Below are 20277 nucleotides of genomic sequence, written 5' to 3' on the forward strand. Positions count from 1 at the left end.
AAGAAGTGCTGTGCAGTGATAAAAACTGATGTGTGTGGCGTTTAAAAGTGACTCTTTTGTACCAGTCTGCTATCTCCGCATTTCCTGAATTTTCTTGAACCAGACTTTCCATGCGTGTTTGACCACGGGGAGTGTCCACAATCGTCCCTTCTCTCCCGAGTGTAGGAGCCAGGCGCTCTCCACAGGCCTTCCTGTGACCACCATCCCATCATGCCTCACTGCCTGCCAGAGCGCATCCAAAACTCCAGCATCGCGTTGAAAACAACAGCGGGAGCTCGGCGCGGCTGCTGGATGTCAGTGAAGACAACAGTGCAAATTTAGAATCCCTTGGTGGTTTGTGTTTGTGTTGATCTCTGCGGGGGAAGGGGGTTCTGCTTTTTGTCTCATTGATACTTTTTTTGAGGGGTGGGGGTGGGGGGGGCGGTGTTTTGATCCGAGTTCTTTACAGCGGCCCGTACTTCGCCTCGTATCGGGACAGGATGTTCTTGCAGCGGCCACAGTCCTTCCGCATCTCGGACACTTGCTGGCGCAGCGCTGCGTTCTCCCGCTCCAGGAAGGAGGCGCGCACCGTGATCTGGTTCTCCTTCAGCCGCCGCGCGTCCCGAGACCGCTTTGCTGCCACGTTGTTCTTCTTTCGCCTGGACCAGTACTTGTCATCCTGGGGGAAGGAGAGTGAAAGTGGATGAAACGGACAGAACGGGAGAGGTGGAGCTGAACGCAACCGAAATTAGCGAGGGATTTTCAATCTGTGTTGTGTTTGTTTTACGATGAAAGGTTCTCTTGATATGCTCCACATAATGTTTGAATTGGCCTACCTTCTGCTCATCAGGAACAAACACTTTCTTGGCTTTCTTGATCATAGGCTGCGGTTTCAGCTCCTCGTCAGAGAACTTGTGTTTGCGCGGGTTGAACAGCTCTCCACCCGGCACACTGGACAGGACCAGGTCTGTGGGATCCGGCTGGAAGTTGATGTCCACCTCGATGGCTTCTGGATCGATGGGGGAGGCAGTGTTACGATCTACAGGCACAGATACAAGAGAGGCCACTCCGATTAAACCAGACTAACTACACTCTTTAGACAACACTATGAAATGTCTTTCCTGAGGATGCTCCATTTTTCATGGAAATATAATGGCCTCATATTTGGGCTTCTGTGTGCCCTTTGTGTTCATATGCAAATTGTCAGCGATTGGGAGAGTTGATCATCCCTCTCACACATTATATCTATTTTTGATTGCCGATAATGTAATGATTCTCAACAGAGCTGCATTGTTTTGTGTCGTGCTGGCCATCTGCCAAACATTTTAAAAGCTATAGCACGGGCTTAATGGTCAGGGTTACGTCTGTGTGTCTACATGTGCAATAATAGTTCATGTTACCCCAGCGTCTAAGAGGACACACTACAGCTGGACCTATACAACTTCAGACAGCTGAAACAAAAAGGCACACTTCAGTGTCCTGTATTCAGCTTCTAGATACAGAATTTAAGAAATTGCGTTTCTAAAATGATTCAGTCTATTGGGGAATTTAAATTTAACAAGGAACAGGAAAAAATAAGAATAAACAGTCTGAAATCTCATTAATAGCAGCCGTATACCTAAAGAAATATAATAAACCAATTTCTCACCTGTTTTATTCTCTTTCACTTCTGCTGTTGCCTTCACAGACAAAGATTCATTTTCTTCTTCTTCTTCTTCTTCTCCCTCTTCTTCTTCTTCTTCCTCCTTCTCTTCCTCTTCTTCCTCTTCTTCCTCCTCTTCCTCCTCCTCCTCTAGTTTAGCTGGTTGTAACATAGTGACTGTCACCGCTTCCTCTGGATCAGAGGTGACCGTAGAGGTGGCGGAGATAGACGGGGGTGATGCTGAGGCGGGGTCAGGGGCGGCAGCAGTAATAGTAATAGTAGTTGTAGCAACTATAGGAGTAACCTTTGGGACAAATTTGCCTTTGAATCCCACTGAGGCCAGAGTCTTCTGTAGCTCCTCTTCCTCCAGGGTCGCAGGGATCCCGTTCTCCAGGAGGAACTCATCCAGGTCCATGTACTCCAAGTGGAACGTCTCCCCATCGTAGGGAATGGTCTTCTCCCAAAGGGCTGGGGTTAAGGAGGCGGATACCCCTCCCCCTCCTCCTCCTCCTCCTCCTCCTCCTCCTCTTGAACCTGCACCAGCACTGGCTGCTCCAGCCCCGCCCCCCTCACCATCCTCAGAGGAGCACAGCTTCTCTTTCTCGATTTCTGCAGACAAGACAATACATTGGATAAATAAATGGCTGCTTAATGTCAGTGAAATGTGACATCATAGGTGCACACAGGAAAAAAAGCTAACAAGCAGATAGAAATAGGAGTGGGGTGGGGGGCGTAGTGTTAATGTGACAGCTGACACACACACACACACACACACACACACACACACACACACACACACACACACACACACACACACACACACACACACACACATAAAAAGAGGGTTTCAACCAAAAAGCCTGTCAATTAGTTGGTAGATACCAAAATGGAATAAAAGACAGAACAAGGATTCTGGGAAACCAGAAAGTAGATAAGGAAAGGCTCGACAAAACGGCCCTGTTTAGTGCACACGTGCAACAGCACACAAACAAACTCGGAACAACTAGACCAATGCGTCTAATGGAAGTCAACCATGTCTTTTAGCATATAGTCTCTTCCCAGCCCGCGTGCGCCGCTTGGAGAGCAGCAGAGAGGAGCTGGAACTTTATGTTCTTTTCTCGTTTCCTCGCCTCCTAGGAGGAGACTGGCTCCGTGGAACATATGGCGGCCCGTTACAATCTAGCCTGATGAACGCCCATCGCTTAATCAAAACACAATTAACGGCCCGAGGTGTGAATTTTGATCATTACGCGCATTTGGCCGAATAACGTTGACGCGCATAGTGTCGACAAACATGACGGAAACAAACTGAGCGCACCTTTTGCCGTTTCAGTCTTACCGTCGTCTCCTTCCTCCAGGATGTTGGGAGGAGGGATGTCCATGATCTTCTTCAAAACAAAAGGAAAAGACTTCTGCGGAGCCGCGGGAACGACCTTATCGCCGGGCTGGAGCGCCACCGTCACCGCGGCTTTGCCAGACATGCTGCTGAACTCCGATCAGACCCGCGCGTGTCCTGTACGGTACCGGGGTCTGCCTCCTTCACCGGGAAGCGACAGCAACAAGCGGAACGGAACGCAGATGGTCACTTCCTATAACTCTGGTGCTGCGTCCAGGGCTGTTGTCAACGCGTTTAGGATGCCCCAAAAAACAAAAACACAACACAAGCCCCTTGTTCTCCGTCCCCGCCGAGCGCGCTTGTTGGATATTCATGAGCCAAGGGCCCCGCCCCCTCGTAGAATAGTAGAAGCTGATTGGCTGTCGGTGCCGTCTGTTGACGAGGGACTGTGATCACACGGAGAGTCTGTATTGTGGTCCAAGGACTTCTCATTGGCCGCCAATTGTCCACATGAAGATCAATTACACATACAGACTGTACAGTCCCTTATTTATGGCACAGTGCAGTGGGGGAACGTGCACCGCAATAAGAACATAGGGTCTCGTGCACCAAACCAGCATGCATTTTAAGTGGAAAGAGTCACTACTAGCGAGAAGCGGACTGAATGATACATGTGCACCCTTTCATCGTTTCCACAGATTACACTGCAAGACTGCACCCACGCACACTCTCGATGCACCCAAAAAAAAAAACACAACGCAGTGTGCTCGTGCAAAGACTTTTTGTGTCACTTCCACATCCCCTCCGCACCGATGCTCGTGTCTAGACACGTGCCCCCGCCCCTATCGCACTCACGTGAAAGTACATTCTGTCGAGGGGCGTGGCTTCGGATACTTAGCACGTGCAGGCTAAGGTGAGCCGGAGCGGGCACGCGCCCATAGTTCGAACAGCTGGCACGGGGACCCAAAGTTTAGTGCGCGCTCTTCACCAGCCGGCGCTAAATAATTCGACTCGGTTTATTCATAATAATTTACCACAATTCGTTTATTTATATATTTAATATAAGTAAGCTGCATGTCGTGTTATGGCATTATGCCATCCATCGTGTCACACAACCGTAATTGAAAACATGTTTATGTTTTTTAAATCTTCCACATCCAACGCCATGCAGAAGTGCCACAACAAAAGAGTAAATGTCCCGTCCCCATGCACGCGCCGCAATATTGAGCGCGCGACAGTATGTCACTCTCTCCGTGAGCAGCGCGTGTGCCGTTTCGGGAACATCTTGTTCAAACACATAAACACAAACATCCCACCTTCAGCACGTATGTGTCGGACGTGTTATCCACACGGTACACAATGTGCAGTGTATCTGCCAGATAAACACTGAGAGGGTTAGAGATGACACTGATCTGTTTACATTCCCATCTTTCTTTGATGTTTCTTCTTTTGTTGTCGTTATTTCAGCTATTTACCTCGATTTGATAATGGAACGTGTCAATGAATGCGGAAAATATCGAGTGAGTGAGCTGGTAACATGGTGAGCTATGTGCACCACCAAAGAAGACTGTAACCCTGTGACGTCATAATGTTAGAGTACCATATAGTCTGAGAACTTCAGTAATACCTCACACATGAGAATATTTTTGACTTGCCCTAACCAAACTAGACAACATTTTTCATAGTATTAAAAAAACACCAACATGTCACGTTATTTATCCATTTAACACTTGGTACAACTTGGTACTGAACGTGGTACTGTGCATATAGCTTGAGACTCCCTCTTTGTTAGGATGATGGATATCAAAGTGATCATGTGGCTCGAGTAACTGGGTCAGTGTGGCTGCATTAATTGTGCTTTTGCAAAAAGTCAGTATTCGGATATTTTACAGAGCTTCACAGAGTTCCTATTCCTTGTTACTTGCTAAATATCCTGCAGAGCTTATTGAAAAAAAAGTGTTTCAGTGCAACAGATGCAAACAGCTGCTGGCCTAAAATAACACTTCCATCCTTGAGTGTCCTTGAAGCAGTTCAGGTGGCCTCCTGGTCCAGCTTTTGTTTTGGGAAATATGAGCACACCAACATTTTTGTTTGAAATGTTCAATCTAACGCAGCGCAATGATAGTTTCAACAGAAAGGCTGAGAGTATTATATCAGTGTCCTCTCCAAAGCAGGAGATGCTTTTACAAACACAGGTAGCATGACGAGAAAAAGCCCTGACCATTAGTCTGCTGGTGCTGTTAACGGACCTATAACTGATTGATTTATCTTTATTTATGTCTTAATAATATATAATATTTGTTGTATATAATAATGTTTCTGCTAGCATTGATCTGCAATAATGCTTTGAAACATGCAGGTAAATTATATTCTGCTCTATGTTGTATTATATTGTGAGATTTACAGGAAAAAGGCAAATATGACAGCAAATGTGTCAATGTTTGCAGCGCAAGATAATTAAATTCAATGAATGATGTCATTTGTATTGTTTTTGCATATATGTTCCACTGACACACACGCGAATATGTAATATGTTCATCCTAACGTGTCTTTTTATATGATGAACCTAAATACCCGTAGACTAAGTTACATTCCAGGAATTTATGGGCAAATGTAGTCAGGGAATGCAACATATTTCGGAATTTTATTATAAAATGTGTTGGCAACGTAGTAAAACAGCATAATATCAAAGTAAAGTTATTGTTCAGTGTGACAACACGTCAGTTTCCCTTGTATTAGGAAGTCTGATCGGTCCTCGCCCTGTGGAGCACTGTCTTGACATGCGCAGAAGCGGAGCAGGGACACTTAAAGAAAGAAGGAAAGGGGCCAACTGAGGCCTAGTGGTACACGATGAGGAGCTCATGAGGGCCGTTTCAGTGCTGTTGCATCAGTTGCATGATGCTGTAGACTTAAAGTGACTACATGGAGAAACCGCGCACACGCACACACACACGAACCTGTAACAGTGTACCTACAATATACTACACTGATGACATTACAGTAGTCATCAATAGAACGACGAGTTGCTGATTGCAGCAGGAGTGAGTTGTATGAGAGAGAGAACAGTTCATATGTAATACCATTGTAATAAGATTGTTGAGGTCTGTGTGGCTCATAAATCATTATTTAAGTGGTCTACTATAATACATTTACATCAATGAAGTAGTACTTAGATATAGTGACATTCACTCCATGCACAAATTATAGTCCTGCATTTTAAATTTGTACTTTAAAAAAAAGGTGTAGTGAAAAAAAGCTTTTCCTTAGGGAAGCTCTCCTTTCTGTTGTTGATACAATGCATCTGTAGTACTTTTAACTACAGTAACTTTTAACGGCAAAACAACTTGGAGCATCAAAAGTAAAAGTTCTCATCAGTCAGCAGAATTATGACTTTTATGCGATATTAAAAGTGGTCGAGCAAATGTGAGCTACTTGTGTTTTTTTTTGCGTTTTTTTTTTTTAAAAGGCACACCGTTTAGTCATGAATACAGAGGAGCACACAGTAAACTGCAACATTAGTAGTAGGAAAACAGCACAATAAGAGTATAAATACATTTAAACGCTTTGACACATTCAATCTAATCTGAAACTATTCTTACCGGTGTCATCGAAGAAAAAGGGGTAGTCAGCCAAGGTCTTGAGGAGATCAGGAACGTCGCTCCTGTCTCCAAGGGTCACGTGGTTCGCAGTTGACATGGTGACCGGCCTGCGCGAGTCTCTTCTGATGTCCGACAGACGAGTCCAACTGAGACAGCGGCCGACTTCTCTCACTTTCAACCAACTTCGCAGGACGTCACATCACTGGGCCGCCAGCGCATGTCCAAACAACTTGTCTTATGCGCGAGGAGAGCCACGCCCCCCGGGGGTCACGTTGATTCGCTCAAAGATCAGCACGCGCCTATCAGTCACGCCGCACAGCCTACGAGAAACGCAAGGGGCGGGCTCTCACGCGAGCACAACAACAAACCTGTTCAGTCGAGCACATTTCTCGCACGTGCAAGTCCAGCGGGGAGGCGCGAGGTCTGATTCGCGCGAGCGCCCCGCGCCATCTAGCGGCCTATTTGAGTATTGCGCTAAACAGGTGGCGGCCGGTTCACAGGTTTATTAAACTGGAGAACAATTCTCATTTAGCATATGAGCAAAACTGTTAAGTAATCTGATAAAAAAAAAAAAACACAAGAACACACCAAAAACAAATATCAGAAGGGAACGTGATTATTTTTATTAAGACATTTTATTAAGAAAAATCTTTAGTGGGGAGTATTTTAACGCCCAGTCGAGGCCTCTAACATCCTCCCTCTTAGCGAATAGTGGAATGAAAGTGACGTTAAAAAACCTTAAAATAAACAGACACAAACAGAAGGGGAAATAATTTCAACAATTCAGAACAAGTAAACAACATTTAAACGGCTGCATGTATGGTTAAATATGAACTTTAAAGAATATTCTGTGATGAGCGGTGTGTCTTTGTATCTGCTGTGTTTTTGGCTCCAAGGCAAAGTACTTCCACAGCGAAGAGTTTGTTTTGTTTTATTACTGATGTTTTAGCTGAACAGGCAAAAGCAAAAAGTGGCTCTGAAAATGTTCCATAGAAGAAATTAAAATATTAAGAGTTAGGAATGCAAATACTTGTGCGACATGAATCATGTTAAGTCATCTTTTTGCAGGCACATCGTATACACTGCTAGTTTGAACACATCACCTTTTGATTATGGTCATGATTTGACCATAATCGTAATTAACTGAAAAGCTAGTTTGGCAGTTAATGGCTCACAAAGTAAAAAATAAAAAAAATAAAAACTTCTCAGTTCTGAAGTAGAAAGTTGAACTTTCCAAAGTCAAGCTCATCAGGCATGACGAGCATGTCTTCCCTGGCTTTGGCCAGCTTCTGTCTCAGGAAATCTCGTCTCTCCGTCCACTCCTGCAGCTCCTCTAAGCTGTGGGCGTAGTCGCAGCTCACACCGTCGGGACAGTCGCCGTCAAACCTGTCAAACAGTAACGTCTTGAAAAACCAGCTGTAAACACACGACGCATCCGTCTAAAGGTTGATATGGTGTCAGCAAAGCAAACACTTCAAATCCTGATCCAGGAAAAGGCCTCACTTGGGGCAGAGATCAAAGCATGGCCCAGGGAAGCGGTAGCTCCACGTCAGAGCTTCGTCCTCTCCCTCACAGCTGAACACCCGGTCCTTGTGTTTCTCAGTGGAGATGTGCTGCTGCCACTGCCGATCACCGTTACTGTGTTTACCACACAGGCGACAGTGGAAGCCATTCTAAAGAGAAAATTATAACGTAAAAAAAAAAGAAGCCTCATAGTCATCTTTTTCTTACAGATATAGTCAGGAAACGCAATGCGTTTGTTTGGTGCAGCTGTTTTTGGTCTTTGACTTTACTGAACTGAAACACAAACCATTGGTTCAGCATAGTCAGTCGGCATGACGATACATCTCTCTTCTGGAACCGGCTGGGTTAGCATGGCTCCATCTGCTTGCCGGTTTTGGGCGGTTAATGACAGCCACATATCGTATATCCGCTGCATGTCCCGCACTGCAGGCACAAATACAAATCTGTCACATGAGGTTAAAGGTTTCCATCTAGATTTCTGGCCATTTTAGCAACATTTCCTAAGCCGTGTCTGCTCGAGCTTAAATTACCCGCTACTAGCATAACACATCTCTGACTGGGCTCTCAGTGAGTGAGTTGCATTGTGGGTAATGTATGTTTGCACAAGGGAGAGGAATGTGTAATAAATCAGTGGCATATTGCACTATTCTAATAACTCACAGTCATTATTCTTCATATACATCCACATCTCCTTCTCCTCTTGGCTGTGCGCAAAGGTGCAGTTCCCTGTGAAGTTACATTTCCCTTTCTTCAAAATCTGGGTGCATATCTGCCAGGAGAAAACGTAATGCTGTTACACACAGACAGCAAAGTGCAATACAAACTTTCAACAGACACCACAACAGGAAAACATACAGCTGTCATTGTTAAAAGCACAACATATAACAAACACAAAAAACAGGAATCAATGTGAGAATGTCTTTGATGGATCGAAGCCCTTGGTTGAAACTGCTTGTTGTATTAAAGTGCATCAGTGTAGAGGAGGCACACCTACATCATAATACACAGGGAAGTTCTTGGCATGTGGCAGCGGTCGGACCTGCACCCATTTACTTCTCTCCGAGGACCTGACCAGCAGCACCCATCTCTCTTTCGTCCACCTGAAGGTGACGACACAGGAAGAGGACAGAGGCTGAAATTGACACAGATATGGAGCTGGAAAGCAGATGGATCATCGTGATCATCTGTGATTGAACAGTCTAACATCTAACCTTTCAGCTTGTTTTTCCAAGCAGGTTTATACAAATCTGGCTGATATATAATAGGATCTATGACAATATGACATGGATGTACTTATAGTGTTGGAAGACATGCAATTTCATTTGAATATCTCAGACGTAATGCCCTGGCCTATAATTTAACTTACGGTGTTTACAATGAACATAAAGATAAAAAACAAACTAACTGTAACCGCGTAAGTGAACCAAAGATAAAATAGCAACAAAATGGCAGAACTAACAGTCGACCAACTGCCGAGTTGGTAAACGGTTAATGGGCCTCACTGCTGAGCGTCTCTGCTCTGCTATTGATAGACAAGCCGAAGCAGAATAAGGAACTAATAAACGGATCCTTAAACAAATCAATCTTTTTATCTTTGTATTCGGATGTCTTAAGTTTTATTCTTGTGCTTTATTTCTTCTTTTAATGCATCATAATGCTCAGGTTGAGGTATAACCGTCTAATAGAGACAGTCGACCACTCTGCGAAAGCGTGCATATATTTTAAAGTATACTCAAACATATAATCGATGCTTGGCAAATGTATCGCTCGATTCAGTTTTTATTTTCTGTCTTAGAGTGTTGCGCTTTTAGCTGTAATCCTTTTTCTATATTGTTGTAAAAATAAATATGGACTGTATTGCAGTTCAACCCAACACTTACTGATATCACAAACACACCTACATACCTTTACGTGCTTACAGGGAGAGAATATTCCAATATACAATACAGTAGAGAAATAATTGAATACATTTCTCCAAACTAGGAATTGTGCTCATTTTGTATGCATGTTTTCCTCACGTGTGCTTGGCCTTTGCAGTGCAGTACTTCAGAGCCTTGTCTGGTTCACGGATCAGGCCGTCCCGCATGCACTGAGCACAGGAAAACTTCATCTTCATGTTCAGACTCTTCCCAACTCCTGCTCCTCTTGGTTTGCTCCCATCGCCTCCAGAAGACAGCTGCTTAAAATTAAATCATAATAAAGACAAGAGTGGTAGTCATTTGACAACATTTCCTCAACAGCCTTCATTTGACAAAATAAACAACAATATGAATCTCAAAGATACTTTTTCCACCTTTAAAGTGTTTATATAAGCCATTAATTACACATAATATGAATCAATAAAAATAATAACTTTGACAAAATGCTCTATAAATTACAAAAGATGAGAAAAATGACTGTCAGTCTGAAGACCAGCAGTGAGGCGGTGTCACAATGCTAATCCCATTTAGAAAAGAAAGAACAAACAGGGATGCTGGACCAACAACGAACTGTAACAGCTCGATCTATATTTGAACATTTTAAACATTGTGTTGTTCCAATCAACAAAACAAAGAATGATCAAAATGGTTTCTTACTCCCTTTCCTTTATGTTTGATTGAGTTTTGCTCCTGATTTTCATTGTATTTTGTCGATACTTTCACAATCTCTTCGGCGCTGATGTCTGAAAATAACACAAGCACATTGCTCATTTTAAGAGAAACATCACAGCGAAATGGTGTCCTTCATCTGCATTTGAACATTTGTATTCAAGTGGACAAACAAAATGAACAACGCTCTTGATTCCATTTTCTTTATATAAACACATATGTTTATACGCGTCTGGTAAACCGCACCCGTGTCGCGCTGCACCCTCCAGGTTTTGAGCTCTATGACGGAGTGGGCATAATAGCAGCTGTCATCTCTCTGGCAGCCGTACCGGATGGCTTGACGGCACAAATCCAAGTGGCACAGGACGCTCAGCGGTCGGACCTTTTTGTAGTTGACGCTGAGCGTCTGCACCACAAATGCCAAGCATCTGATGAGCAGAGACGTGAGAAATTAAAAACGTGTTTACAGTGGAAAGAAAGACGCAAGAAGTAAAAAGTTGCCGCCTGGGAATGAAATGAGCGAGCGAACGAGGACGAGGACTCAGTGGCACATATGTTGTAAACACGCTCACTTATTGGCATCGAAGGTGTGGCGAGCATCCAAGTTAGAGCAGACGGTGTGATCGCCTCGACAGCGCTTACTGATGATTCTAGGTTTACTGTCATAGCATTCCTTGAGACAGAAAATACAGGACGAGAAAGGGACAAAGAAAGACAGTTTGTGTGTATATTAACAGATGACAGTCTTAATGCAATATTAATGGATACATATATTATGATACGACAAAAAGCTGTATGAATGTTTCAAGACACATAGTCATATGAAGATTAAACACATGGAACATGCATGCTTCATGGACAGAACAAACACTAGCAACTGGTACTTCTCAGGTTTCTAGTATAGAAACCTTCAAAAAAAAAAGGAACAACTAAATTGGTGCGTGTACATACAAACCGTATATATATATTATAGAGTAAAAAGAACATGACTCAACATTAGAAACTTTGTGTGTATAATAATTAGAATTATTATGATGATTCCAAAACAGTGGGAGAGCACTAACCTGACAGAGGAACATGAACATGCCCCTGTCTTCCCGCAGAATGCGGATGATGCTTTTTACAGGGTCCAGTTTCAAACCCGACGTGTCAAACATCAGGTTTCGGTCCAACGTCCCCCTCCGCTCCTCCGTCCAGACGTCAATCTCCAGCTGGTTGTAGGCAAACGTGCAATTCTCTCCGAACTTGCACAGACCCAAATCCCCGGACTTCAGCAGCTCTGACATGAAAGAAAATACAGAGCTCATTCTGCCGCACATCCACGGTCCTGGTTGACAGTAACACAGTTGGGTTAATCACTCATTTTTAGAACAAGTTCCCTCTTTAACAGTTTCCCAGAATTCATGCCTCATCAACAGTTCCTTCACATTCAAATGCTTCTGACCAATCGGGGTGGAGAGAAACGCTGCCTTGTTCACATGGGAACAATAGAAACTTGGGGTACCTTCCCCAAAACTACCAAGTTGCATCCTATAAATCTAAACTGCCTTCTGACACAACCGCAAAGAGATGGCCACCTGGTTAAAAAGGAAGAAAACACTAGTTAAAATTGGTGACTGCAATTTGACATTGTGATCTGAACTCAAGGCTAAAAGGGAACTAATGGAAAAGGGAGTGACAAATGTTAAATTTACGACAGGAAGGGCCTTGTAGAACTGACCTGAACTGCTACTACCCCCAACATGCCCCGATGTGGCACACACTCACACACACACACACACACACACACACACACACACACACACACACACACCAAAGTGGTCCACCGACCGACCGTCAGAGAGAATCGGGTGTCAGACGGATATCACCATCTATCGTGCGATGCAGCTAAAATCTTTTGTACTACTCAACGAAGGTACCAGCAAAAGCATTCTTTTTGGCATCAGTACTGAATTTCGGATGCGGTTAATGCTACTATATTGACACACAGCCCTGTGTGCGGAGCACAAAGAGCCATGTCAACAAATGAGGGACTATGATTTCCCTTCTCGAGATTAGCCCGAGGCCATAAAATACAACGGGATGTGTGACCTCAACCCAAAGTCTGACATCCTGAGAGGTCAACTCCTCTCTTTGCATTCCAGAGGTCTGTAAGAGGAATCCGCTTGTTAAACACAATAACAGCTACAAAAGTTAAAACATGTCATGGTCCATTTTATCTTAACAATAATGCAGCATTTCACTTGAAGAGATAATGCTCGTTAAGTGAAAAAGTACCGTTCACCAGTATTGAGCTGGTTAACTCATTATTTGGACGCCGACTTCCCAATCACTGTTTTCCAACTCTCCCAACAATACATTTCCAGGGCAAAACAAGATTTGTCTGGACGTTTGACTTCTTCTCTCATTATTTATGTATTTTCAAGGACAAGTGGAAACCCAGATTTTTGTCTCTGGCTGTCTTTGAAGGAACTGTGTAGTTACTTTTGAACATAAATCCATTTAGACAAGAAGACTAATGGTTTTCTTTAATTTCACGGCGGATTAGTGTTTTATGTAAACGTACTGTAATTTTATTATATTCAACCGCACAAAACTAAAAACACACAACGTGCATTACGCAAATACGTTTTAGCTGCTATAACAAGCAATGAACAGTGAACGCCAACATATTCACCAGAAGACATCCTCATCCATGTGATAGTTTCTTACCTCTGCAGAGAACAAATGGCCCACTGAAGGAACTCCATTTGGGAACCTGTCGTACTCTGGTCCACTCCGCAGAACAACCTGCCTTCAGTCTACATAACAGAACGTCTCGCTGACAGCTGTGGACCAGGTCTGGCTTGTGAACAAATGTATATATGCCTTGACCTGAAAACAAAACGGGGGCGGGTTATTTTTAAGTGGAAGTGGAAGATTTTCAATAGAACAGAAACAAAGTGGGCTTCAAGACGCAGACCAAATCGCCTTTCACGATGCCCAAAACAGGGATTATTAAAAAGGATGGTAAAATCATCCCCAGCAGCAGAATCATTGAGGTTTCTTGCTGCACTACAGTTAGTTACAGACAGGGTTGTACTGCTGACGCACCTTTCCGAGGGAAACAAGCAGAGCAGGCCTGCAGGAACTCATGAGTGGAGGACAGCGGGTTGTAGGCCGCAAACAGCACCGGGTTATTCGTCTCCTTTGTTGCAAGAATAAGATTTCAGTTAATGCGAACAAAACAGACAACCAAAGAGCTGGTAACACAAGCCAGGTAATCAAGTCTTACTTTGTAGTTTTTCTTTGGAGATCGCATTACTGGAGCTACAGACGTTTGAAAGCCTGTGATACCTGAGGAGTAATAACAGGAAATACATTACTAACAATGTGTGCACACTTTGTAGTTTTTTGTGTGTAAATAATAATTTTATTTGTCATTTGAAACTGTGTGCTTTCTCTTTGTAAGTCCTTCTAATTAAACAATGTCATCCAAAAACTAAATCGCCACACTTCGATTGATCGACTACTTGTTGTTATGAACTCTGAAAGAAGAGGCGTCCTGCTTTGCCAATAATATGATGAGCCAAAAAAAAAAAAAAAAAATCCTACTCACTAGTTGAGCTGAAATCGGAGAGCGTGTCCAGGCGTGTTGCCCCCATGGAGATCGCTGGCAAAGCTGCCACAACACCTTCCATTGAGGGAAACGAGTCCAGGGCATCAAGGGAGTCGAGCCCGACCAATGCTTTCAAACAAGTCTTAGGGACTTCACCACTCTGACCGCCTGGATCGGAGACAGTCTCCAGAGGATCCAGTTCATCCAGCAAATCATCAAGGGACATTTCCCCGGCGTCAACTTCTGTTTTTGCCTTACTTCCAGCAGCACTTGGAGTCGTATCCAAGAAGTCATCCAGGGAATCAAGGCCATCCAGCGACTCGGAGGTCAGTGCTAAGTTTGTAGCACCAGCGCCACCCCCAATGCCAGAGGTCAAGAGGTCGTCGAGGGCATTCAGGGTTCCAGCTCTGGTGCTGCACCCACCGCCTGAAAAGGAGTCCAGGGAGTTGAGTTGGCTGACGGCCGAGCTGAAGAAGGCCGGGGGTAGCTGGGGTGTTGGGGCGGGCAAGACAGAGGGGACTGCGCGATCGCAGGCGGAAGTCCGGCGTGGGATTGAGAATGTTTCCTGGGTGGGGTTCTGGAAAACATGGAGGAGGAAACTGGAGTGAAGATGGATGAAGAAAAAAAAAAAAAAAAAGGGAAATGGGACAGAATGTAAAAATACTTTTACTGCACTGGAATGAAAAGAATGCAAGGTATTGTAAATCAGCTAAAACATGAAAAAAAATATGCTTCTTTGAAAAGAGGAGGTTTGCTTTTTGTTTTTTTCACGACATGTAATTCCCAAACCTTTAAAGAATTGGACAATAGTAATGTATTATTACATGCTCTTCCATCTTAGTAATAATCACTCCACTATCAGTGACAAAAGTTAGTTTCCTGGTCTGCGAGGACAAACGCAGCACAAACACACTTTACCTCAGTTGGCTCCGTCTCATGATGGAAGCCGTCGAGCAGACTGTCCAAATCGTCTCCCATCAGCTCGAAGTCCTCCAAAGTGTCCACGATGTCAGGAACTGGAGAGACGGCAGGTTGGCAGCAGCTGGGAGCTGGGGAGCGAATGGAGTACTGAGGCATGCTGGGAAAACTAACTAAAGAGAAGCAGTAGGGATTTTGGGGGGATTTCTTACACATATTTCAAGACCTTTATCAAGGAAAACATTGTGGAGACATACATGTTGCTTGTCTTGTTAAGGAGAGACACTTCTGAACAAGTCAAAGTTAAGAATTCACACCTGGTGCGAGGCCACTCAGAGGATTCATACCATTTCCGACATGAGCACCAGACACCTGAAAGTGAGAAGGATTAAAAAAGCATTTTTAGTCAAATCAAGCGCAAATATAAACAAATGTAATGTGTATGAATATATGAGAATATGGGTAAAGGCTAGACAAAGATACATCTGCAAAACATGAATCACTGATGCTGAAAAACTCTCAGAGCTCAGAGGTCCTCACTTAAGAAAACAAAAAATGTTTTTGTTCATAAATATTATGATTTAGAATCTTTAAAGTTTATATTTGGTTACCTTGATCAACTTACCTTGATGGCTTCAGTAGTCATGTTTCCATTAGCGACATTAGCGACATTAGCTCTCATGATAAGTCCTCCTTCCTGGGAGAGACACGATAACCGACTGAATATGAGACACAAATCTGCACCATGTCTTCATTGGAGTTCGACAAAACGATGAAATATGCAATGACACAACAATCAACAATCAGATAATTTTCTTTACTACATACATAAAAAAAAACCTGGGTAACCATTTCTTCGCATCAATGTGATTTTAAGGTATTCAATTGTTAATAATTGTTCAAGTCATAATGTATAACATTGAACTCACAGTATGAAATAATTTACAGTGAAACAAGATTATATTCAGGCCCACCCCTAGACTGCATCTTATCTGACCGTGACTGAGCTGAAGACTGAGAAAATCCTTTCCCATTATTCCTTTGCATTCTTCAGTGAACAAAATCTCAAACTTAATTATTTTACTAACCTTTATGCCGACATATGGTTTGCGATTTTTCAGTCCCAGGTGGACGGCCAGCTCCTCTGCGAGCTCATTCACCGGTTTGTCCTGTTAAGAGTGAAAACAGACGAAGAACAATAGGATACATTACACAAGCTTCAGTACAAGTGTAACCCATTTAGTTCCAACTCGGAAATGTCCCGCAGAAGCAGTTTCCCGTTTTTTTTCTTGCATAAACGTTCGCTCAACCGCTGCTTCATTTTTACATATTTTAGCATTTATTCAACCCACAAGATATATATCCTTTTGGTTTTTAAGTAAAATCATGAAAATAACGTCATGGAGATGAGATTTTTTGTGAGTACCAAGCAACGAATGCCATGAGATATGGCTAAAAGTTTAGTTTGGTACAATGTTGACCATGTTCACCATCTTAGTTTAGCATGTTCACCATGATAACATTTGCGAACTGGCGCAAAATCAGTCCAGCTGAGGTTGATGGGAATGTCGTTCGTTTTTAGGCAAACACCAAAGTATTGCAATTGTAGAAGCGCTGGTAAGCCTAGATAAAGTCAGGCGATCACCAAATCCATGAAGGTTTAGCCTGAAAGGAACATGAATGTCTGGACAGAATCGTTGTTGATCTATGTTAATCAATTTCTTAGACATTACATTACATTTCATTTAGCTGACGCTTTTATCCAAACAAGAATCAAGAAAGTACAATTTCTTCAAGAAAGTTAACCTACAAAGTGCTATAAGTAAGTGCCATTTAAGTAAGTTTTAGACCCATTAGCGTCAACTCTCCCAATTGTCCCTTTCCTTTACCAGGCGAGTAATGAGCAGGCAGTCGGTGGTGCAGTTGTAGGCCTCCTTGTACTTCCCGAGCGCCTTCAAACAAAGTGCCTTCCTGTACAGCGCCCGGCGGCTTTCCTTACGCACTTTCAGAGCTCTGTCGCAGTCCGTCACGCCTCGCTCATGTTCCCCCTGTGGGAGACGTGAGAGATGACAACGCAGGACACGGTAAAAAAGAGGCTCGGTCAGACTGGTATTGTTTTCTAGAAGAAGCCTCATAGTGCAGGTGTGACGGATGGTGAGGACAGAAAAATCTAATAAAAAGGTTATTTACAGAGTTAATAGTCCATTTATTATTTCGTACAAATTATGTTTCTTGGTGTAGGAATGTGTGTGGATAAAGTTTATCTGAAAACCTTTTCTTCCCATTATCTTATTAACATTATCTACGATTAAATTAATTAATATTATCGGATTTACAGATAACTTTGGCCTGAAACGACACGTTCTTTGTTTACAACGTCATTGGTCACTTGCAATACATCAGAGACTGATGCTGACCATTGGTGATGAAACTAAATATTGGACAAACTGAAATGTCGACCTGATTATCAGAGTTATCACAATCATCCCTGAGGGGGACATGCACGTCTGAGTCAAATTTCAAGGCAATGCTTCCAAAAGCTGACATTCCACTATCAATCACACATGTCGGCCTCATGCTGAACGCTGGAGCAAAAGTCAGGGGATCATCAAAGTCATTGTGACCCATTCTCTGGGGACCATGAAAGTCTGCACAAACATTAATGCCAATCTATACAATAGTTGTTATTTTTCCATCCAGTCCTGAGGAGAAAAAAAAATTCAATTCAACCATAAAAGGAATATGTAATTGTCATATTATGCTGCTATGAATTATGCCGCTGTGCTCCCTGCTTTGTACTATAACATGCTACTCTAAGATTAACACCGAAACACACACATTCATTTAGGTTGATCCACTTTTAACTGACTCTACAACTGACTGACTGGTGCACAGATCAGGTTTGGGCATGGCAAAGCCTTCCACACTAGCCTTAGCAGACCTATTCACAGCTGCATGTGCCTGGACACACTTCAAGTGTCTGTGTGAGCTGCACTCACACTCACTGAAACAAAGTGTCTGCAAAGCGGACACGCCGTGTCAGGATCACACACAGTGCCAGCCGTATCTTACCATGCTGTGGTAGGCAGCCGCCCGGTTGACGTACAGGCTCTCCAGCAAAGCTTCCGAGATCTGGATCTCCTCTGCTGCAGCGTAGTCCGAGACGTTCAAGCCTTCACTGAACTCTTGCACCGCCTGCTTCCAGTCACCGTCTCTGAACGAGGCATTGCCCTCATCGAGCAGGTTGCACACTAGCCGGGAAAGGAAGTCCTGGAAAGAGGGAGGGGGAGAAAAAAGATGTGTGGTGTTTCCCAAAAAACTCTGGGCCCTGTCATGAATAAAGTGTATTCAGAAATACGGACGCCCATCATACTGGTTGTTGTAAACATTCGCCCCGTTCATACTGGCCCTGAAATGATTCCAGATGGTAATGTCATTAGTTTAGCACGTGTTTAGAGTCATACACACCAGGTCACGAAAGGTGAGCGCATTGCCACAGACAATAAGTTACATTGATCTGGAGACCATGAATGTCTGTAAAAAAAAAAATTGTGCCAGTCTATCAAATAATTTTATGAGACATGTCACTTAAAAACACGAATATCAACTTCATGGTGACTCTAGAGGAAATATCAGTACGATTCATCCTCTGGGGACAATAAATGTCGGGAATGATTACAACAACCAGTATCTCTTTCCGAGAGAGTATTAAGATAATAATCTGAAGAGCGTCGCTGTGACCAAGAAGAAGAGTCTTTGAGTGTACATGCAGCTCGGAATGAACTAAGATGTTAGAGGAGAAAGAGGAATTTAGGTGAGAAACAAACAGAGAGTGCAGTGAGGATGTGGATTTCAGCGACGACTAATAGCCCGGCTATTGTAGATCATAATGTGCATAAAGAGACAGACATAACACGGCATTAGTAATGACAGGTGGTACCTGGTAGCCCTCGGGCTCTGGATAAGCCAAGGAAGACCTAGAACACAAGATGTAAACTCTCTTAGAGAAGCACAGTGACAGCTTGTTGTCGAGGATATGAGTCACTCGTGGCCCTGGACGGTTTCACTTTCTGTATGGGCGCATTCAAACAAATAAAAAATGCATCTCACTGTATAAATTTCAGAGAGTTCCTTATCTCCTCCTTTCGTTTCTGTCTGGCAGGATCCATGCTCGATATCTGGGGTGGAAGACAAACAGACCACACGTGAATTTAGGAGCCAAGACCGCCTGATGGTGTGTTGATAGTGCCGATGAACTGGAAGCTGGTGGACACACACTTCCTTAAAGAGCAGAAAGCAAGAAACAGCCACCGTCGTCACCTCGTGAAAAGACACTAACCGAGCCTGGCTCCGTGTTCAGTCCGTATTTAATACATGTAGCAACACACATACAACATGCAAAGCCTCTGACCCCCGCGTATCTATCGAGTGTGGCCCAACTTCAGACACACCTACCGCAGGAAGTGAGGAAGTTCATTGAACCAAATAGAAGTTGAAAATAATTTAGTGTCCAATGGCAGAGAGACGGAGACACGTGCTGCAGCTGAGAGGTCGAGGAGATAAACAGCGAACCGAGGAGGAAGAGACCCGTCGAGGCTCCGTGTCTGACTTTAGCCTGCAGTTAAGTTTCGATTCCCAGCAGCCCAGACCATCCACGAGCCAGCTGCAAACCTCTACTGGCCCTTTAATGAACGCTGGGTCTAGCAGCCCTGAACGCAGTCTGCCAGGCACTTCTTCCTGCGCACACAAGAGAGCACAACTACTTATTCTTCTCCTATCCATACACAACTCATTGTCAGTCTTTATTTCACACGGTGATATACATTACTGTGAACAATAACCGTGCCATATTTCGTCCCGGAAGTACGAGTCTATCAAAATAAAAGCCAAGGCAATAGAAGGCTTGTAGGCAAGTGATGTAGTGTAATCAAAGTCATTTTTGATCAGCATTCGTGTATTTTTCCATCTTATTGGGCTGTTTCTTGAGTGATAAAAAGTAAATAAATAATGACAATAAAAAAAATAAAGAGACAGTTGGTTTATTCTTATCGGTGCTTCCCATTTTTAACTTCATTATATCATCACTGCACTCA

The 20277-nt window shown here is 43.5% G+C and overlaps 2 protein-coding genes across 2 annotated transcripts; both read right to left on the reverse strand.

The window, feature by feature from the left end:
- Nucleotides 1-323: 323 nt before the first annotated feature.
- On the reverse strand, nt 324-3102 carry tefb (TEF transcription factor, PAR bZIP family member b; the record flags this gene model as incomplete). Its single annotated transcript, XM_079232989.1, has 4 exons — nt 324-658; nt 816-1018; nt 1628-2230; nt 2940-3102. The coding sequence occupies 4 exons, from the start codon at nt 3100-3102 to the stop codon at nt 443-445; spliced, it is 1185 nt and encodes a 394-aa protein (XP_079089115.1). The 3' UTR covers nt 324-442.
- Nucleotides 3103-7218: 4116 nt separating this feature from the next.
- Nucleotides 7219-19353, reverse strand: LOC306749917 (zinc finger CCCH domain-containing protein 7B-like; the record flags this gene model as incomplete). The annotated part of the gene is made up of 22 exons (XM_079233275.1): nt 7219-7942; nt 8060-8229; nt 8367-8503; nt 8741-8849; nt 9075-9180; nt 10099-10256; nt 10657-10742; nt 10915-11096; nt 11241-11341; nt 11733-11947; nt 13381-13542; nt 13762-13855; nt 13943-14004; nt 14267-14831; nt 15185-15357; nt 15502-15556; nt 15810-15881; nt 16273-16353; nt 17074-17232; nt 18257-18454; nt 19125-19161; nt 19295-19353. 22 exons carry the CDS (start codon nt 19351-19353, stop codon nt 7762-7764), a joined length of 3162 nt encoding a protein of 1053 aa, XP_079089401.1. The 3' UTR covers nt 7219-7761.
- Between the last annotated feature and the right edge of the window lie 924 nt (nt 19354-20277).

Source organism: Taurulus bubalis (genome assembly GCF_910589615.1).
Source record: "Taurulus bubalis genome assembly, chromosome: 17".
In the NCBI taxonomy this organism is placed as follows: Eukaryota; Metazoa; Chordata; class Actinopteri; order Perciformes; family Cottidae; genus Taurulus; species Taurulus bubalis.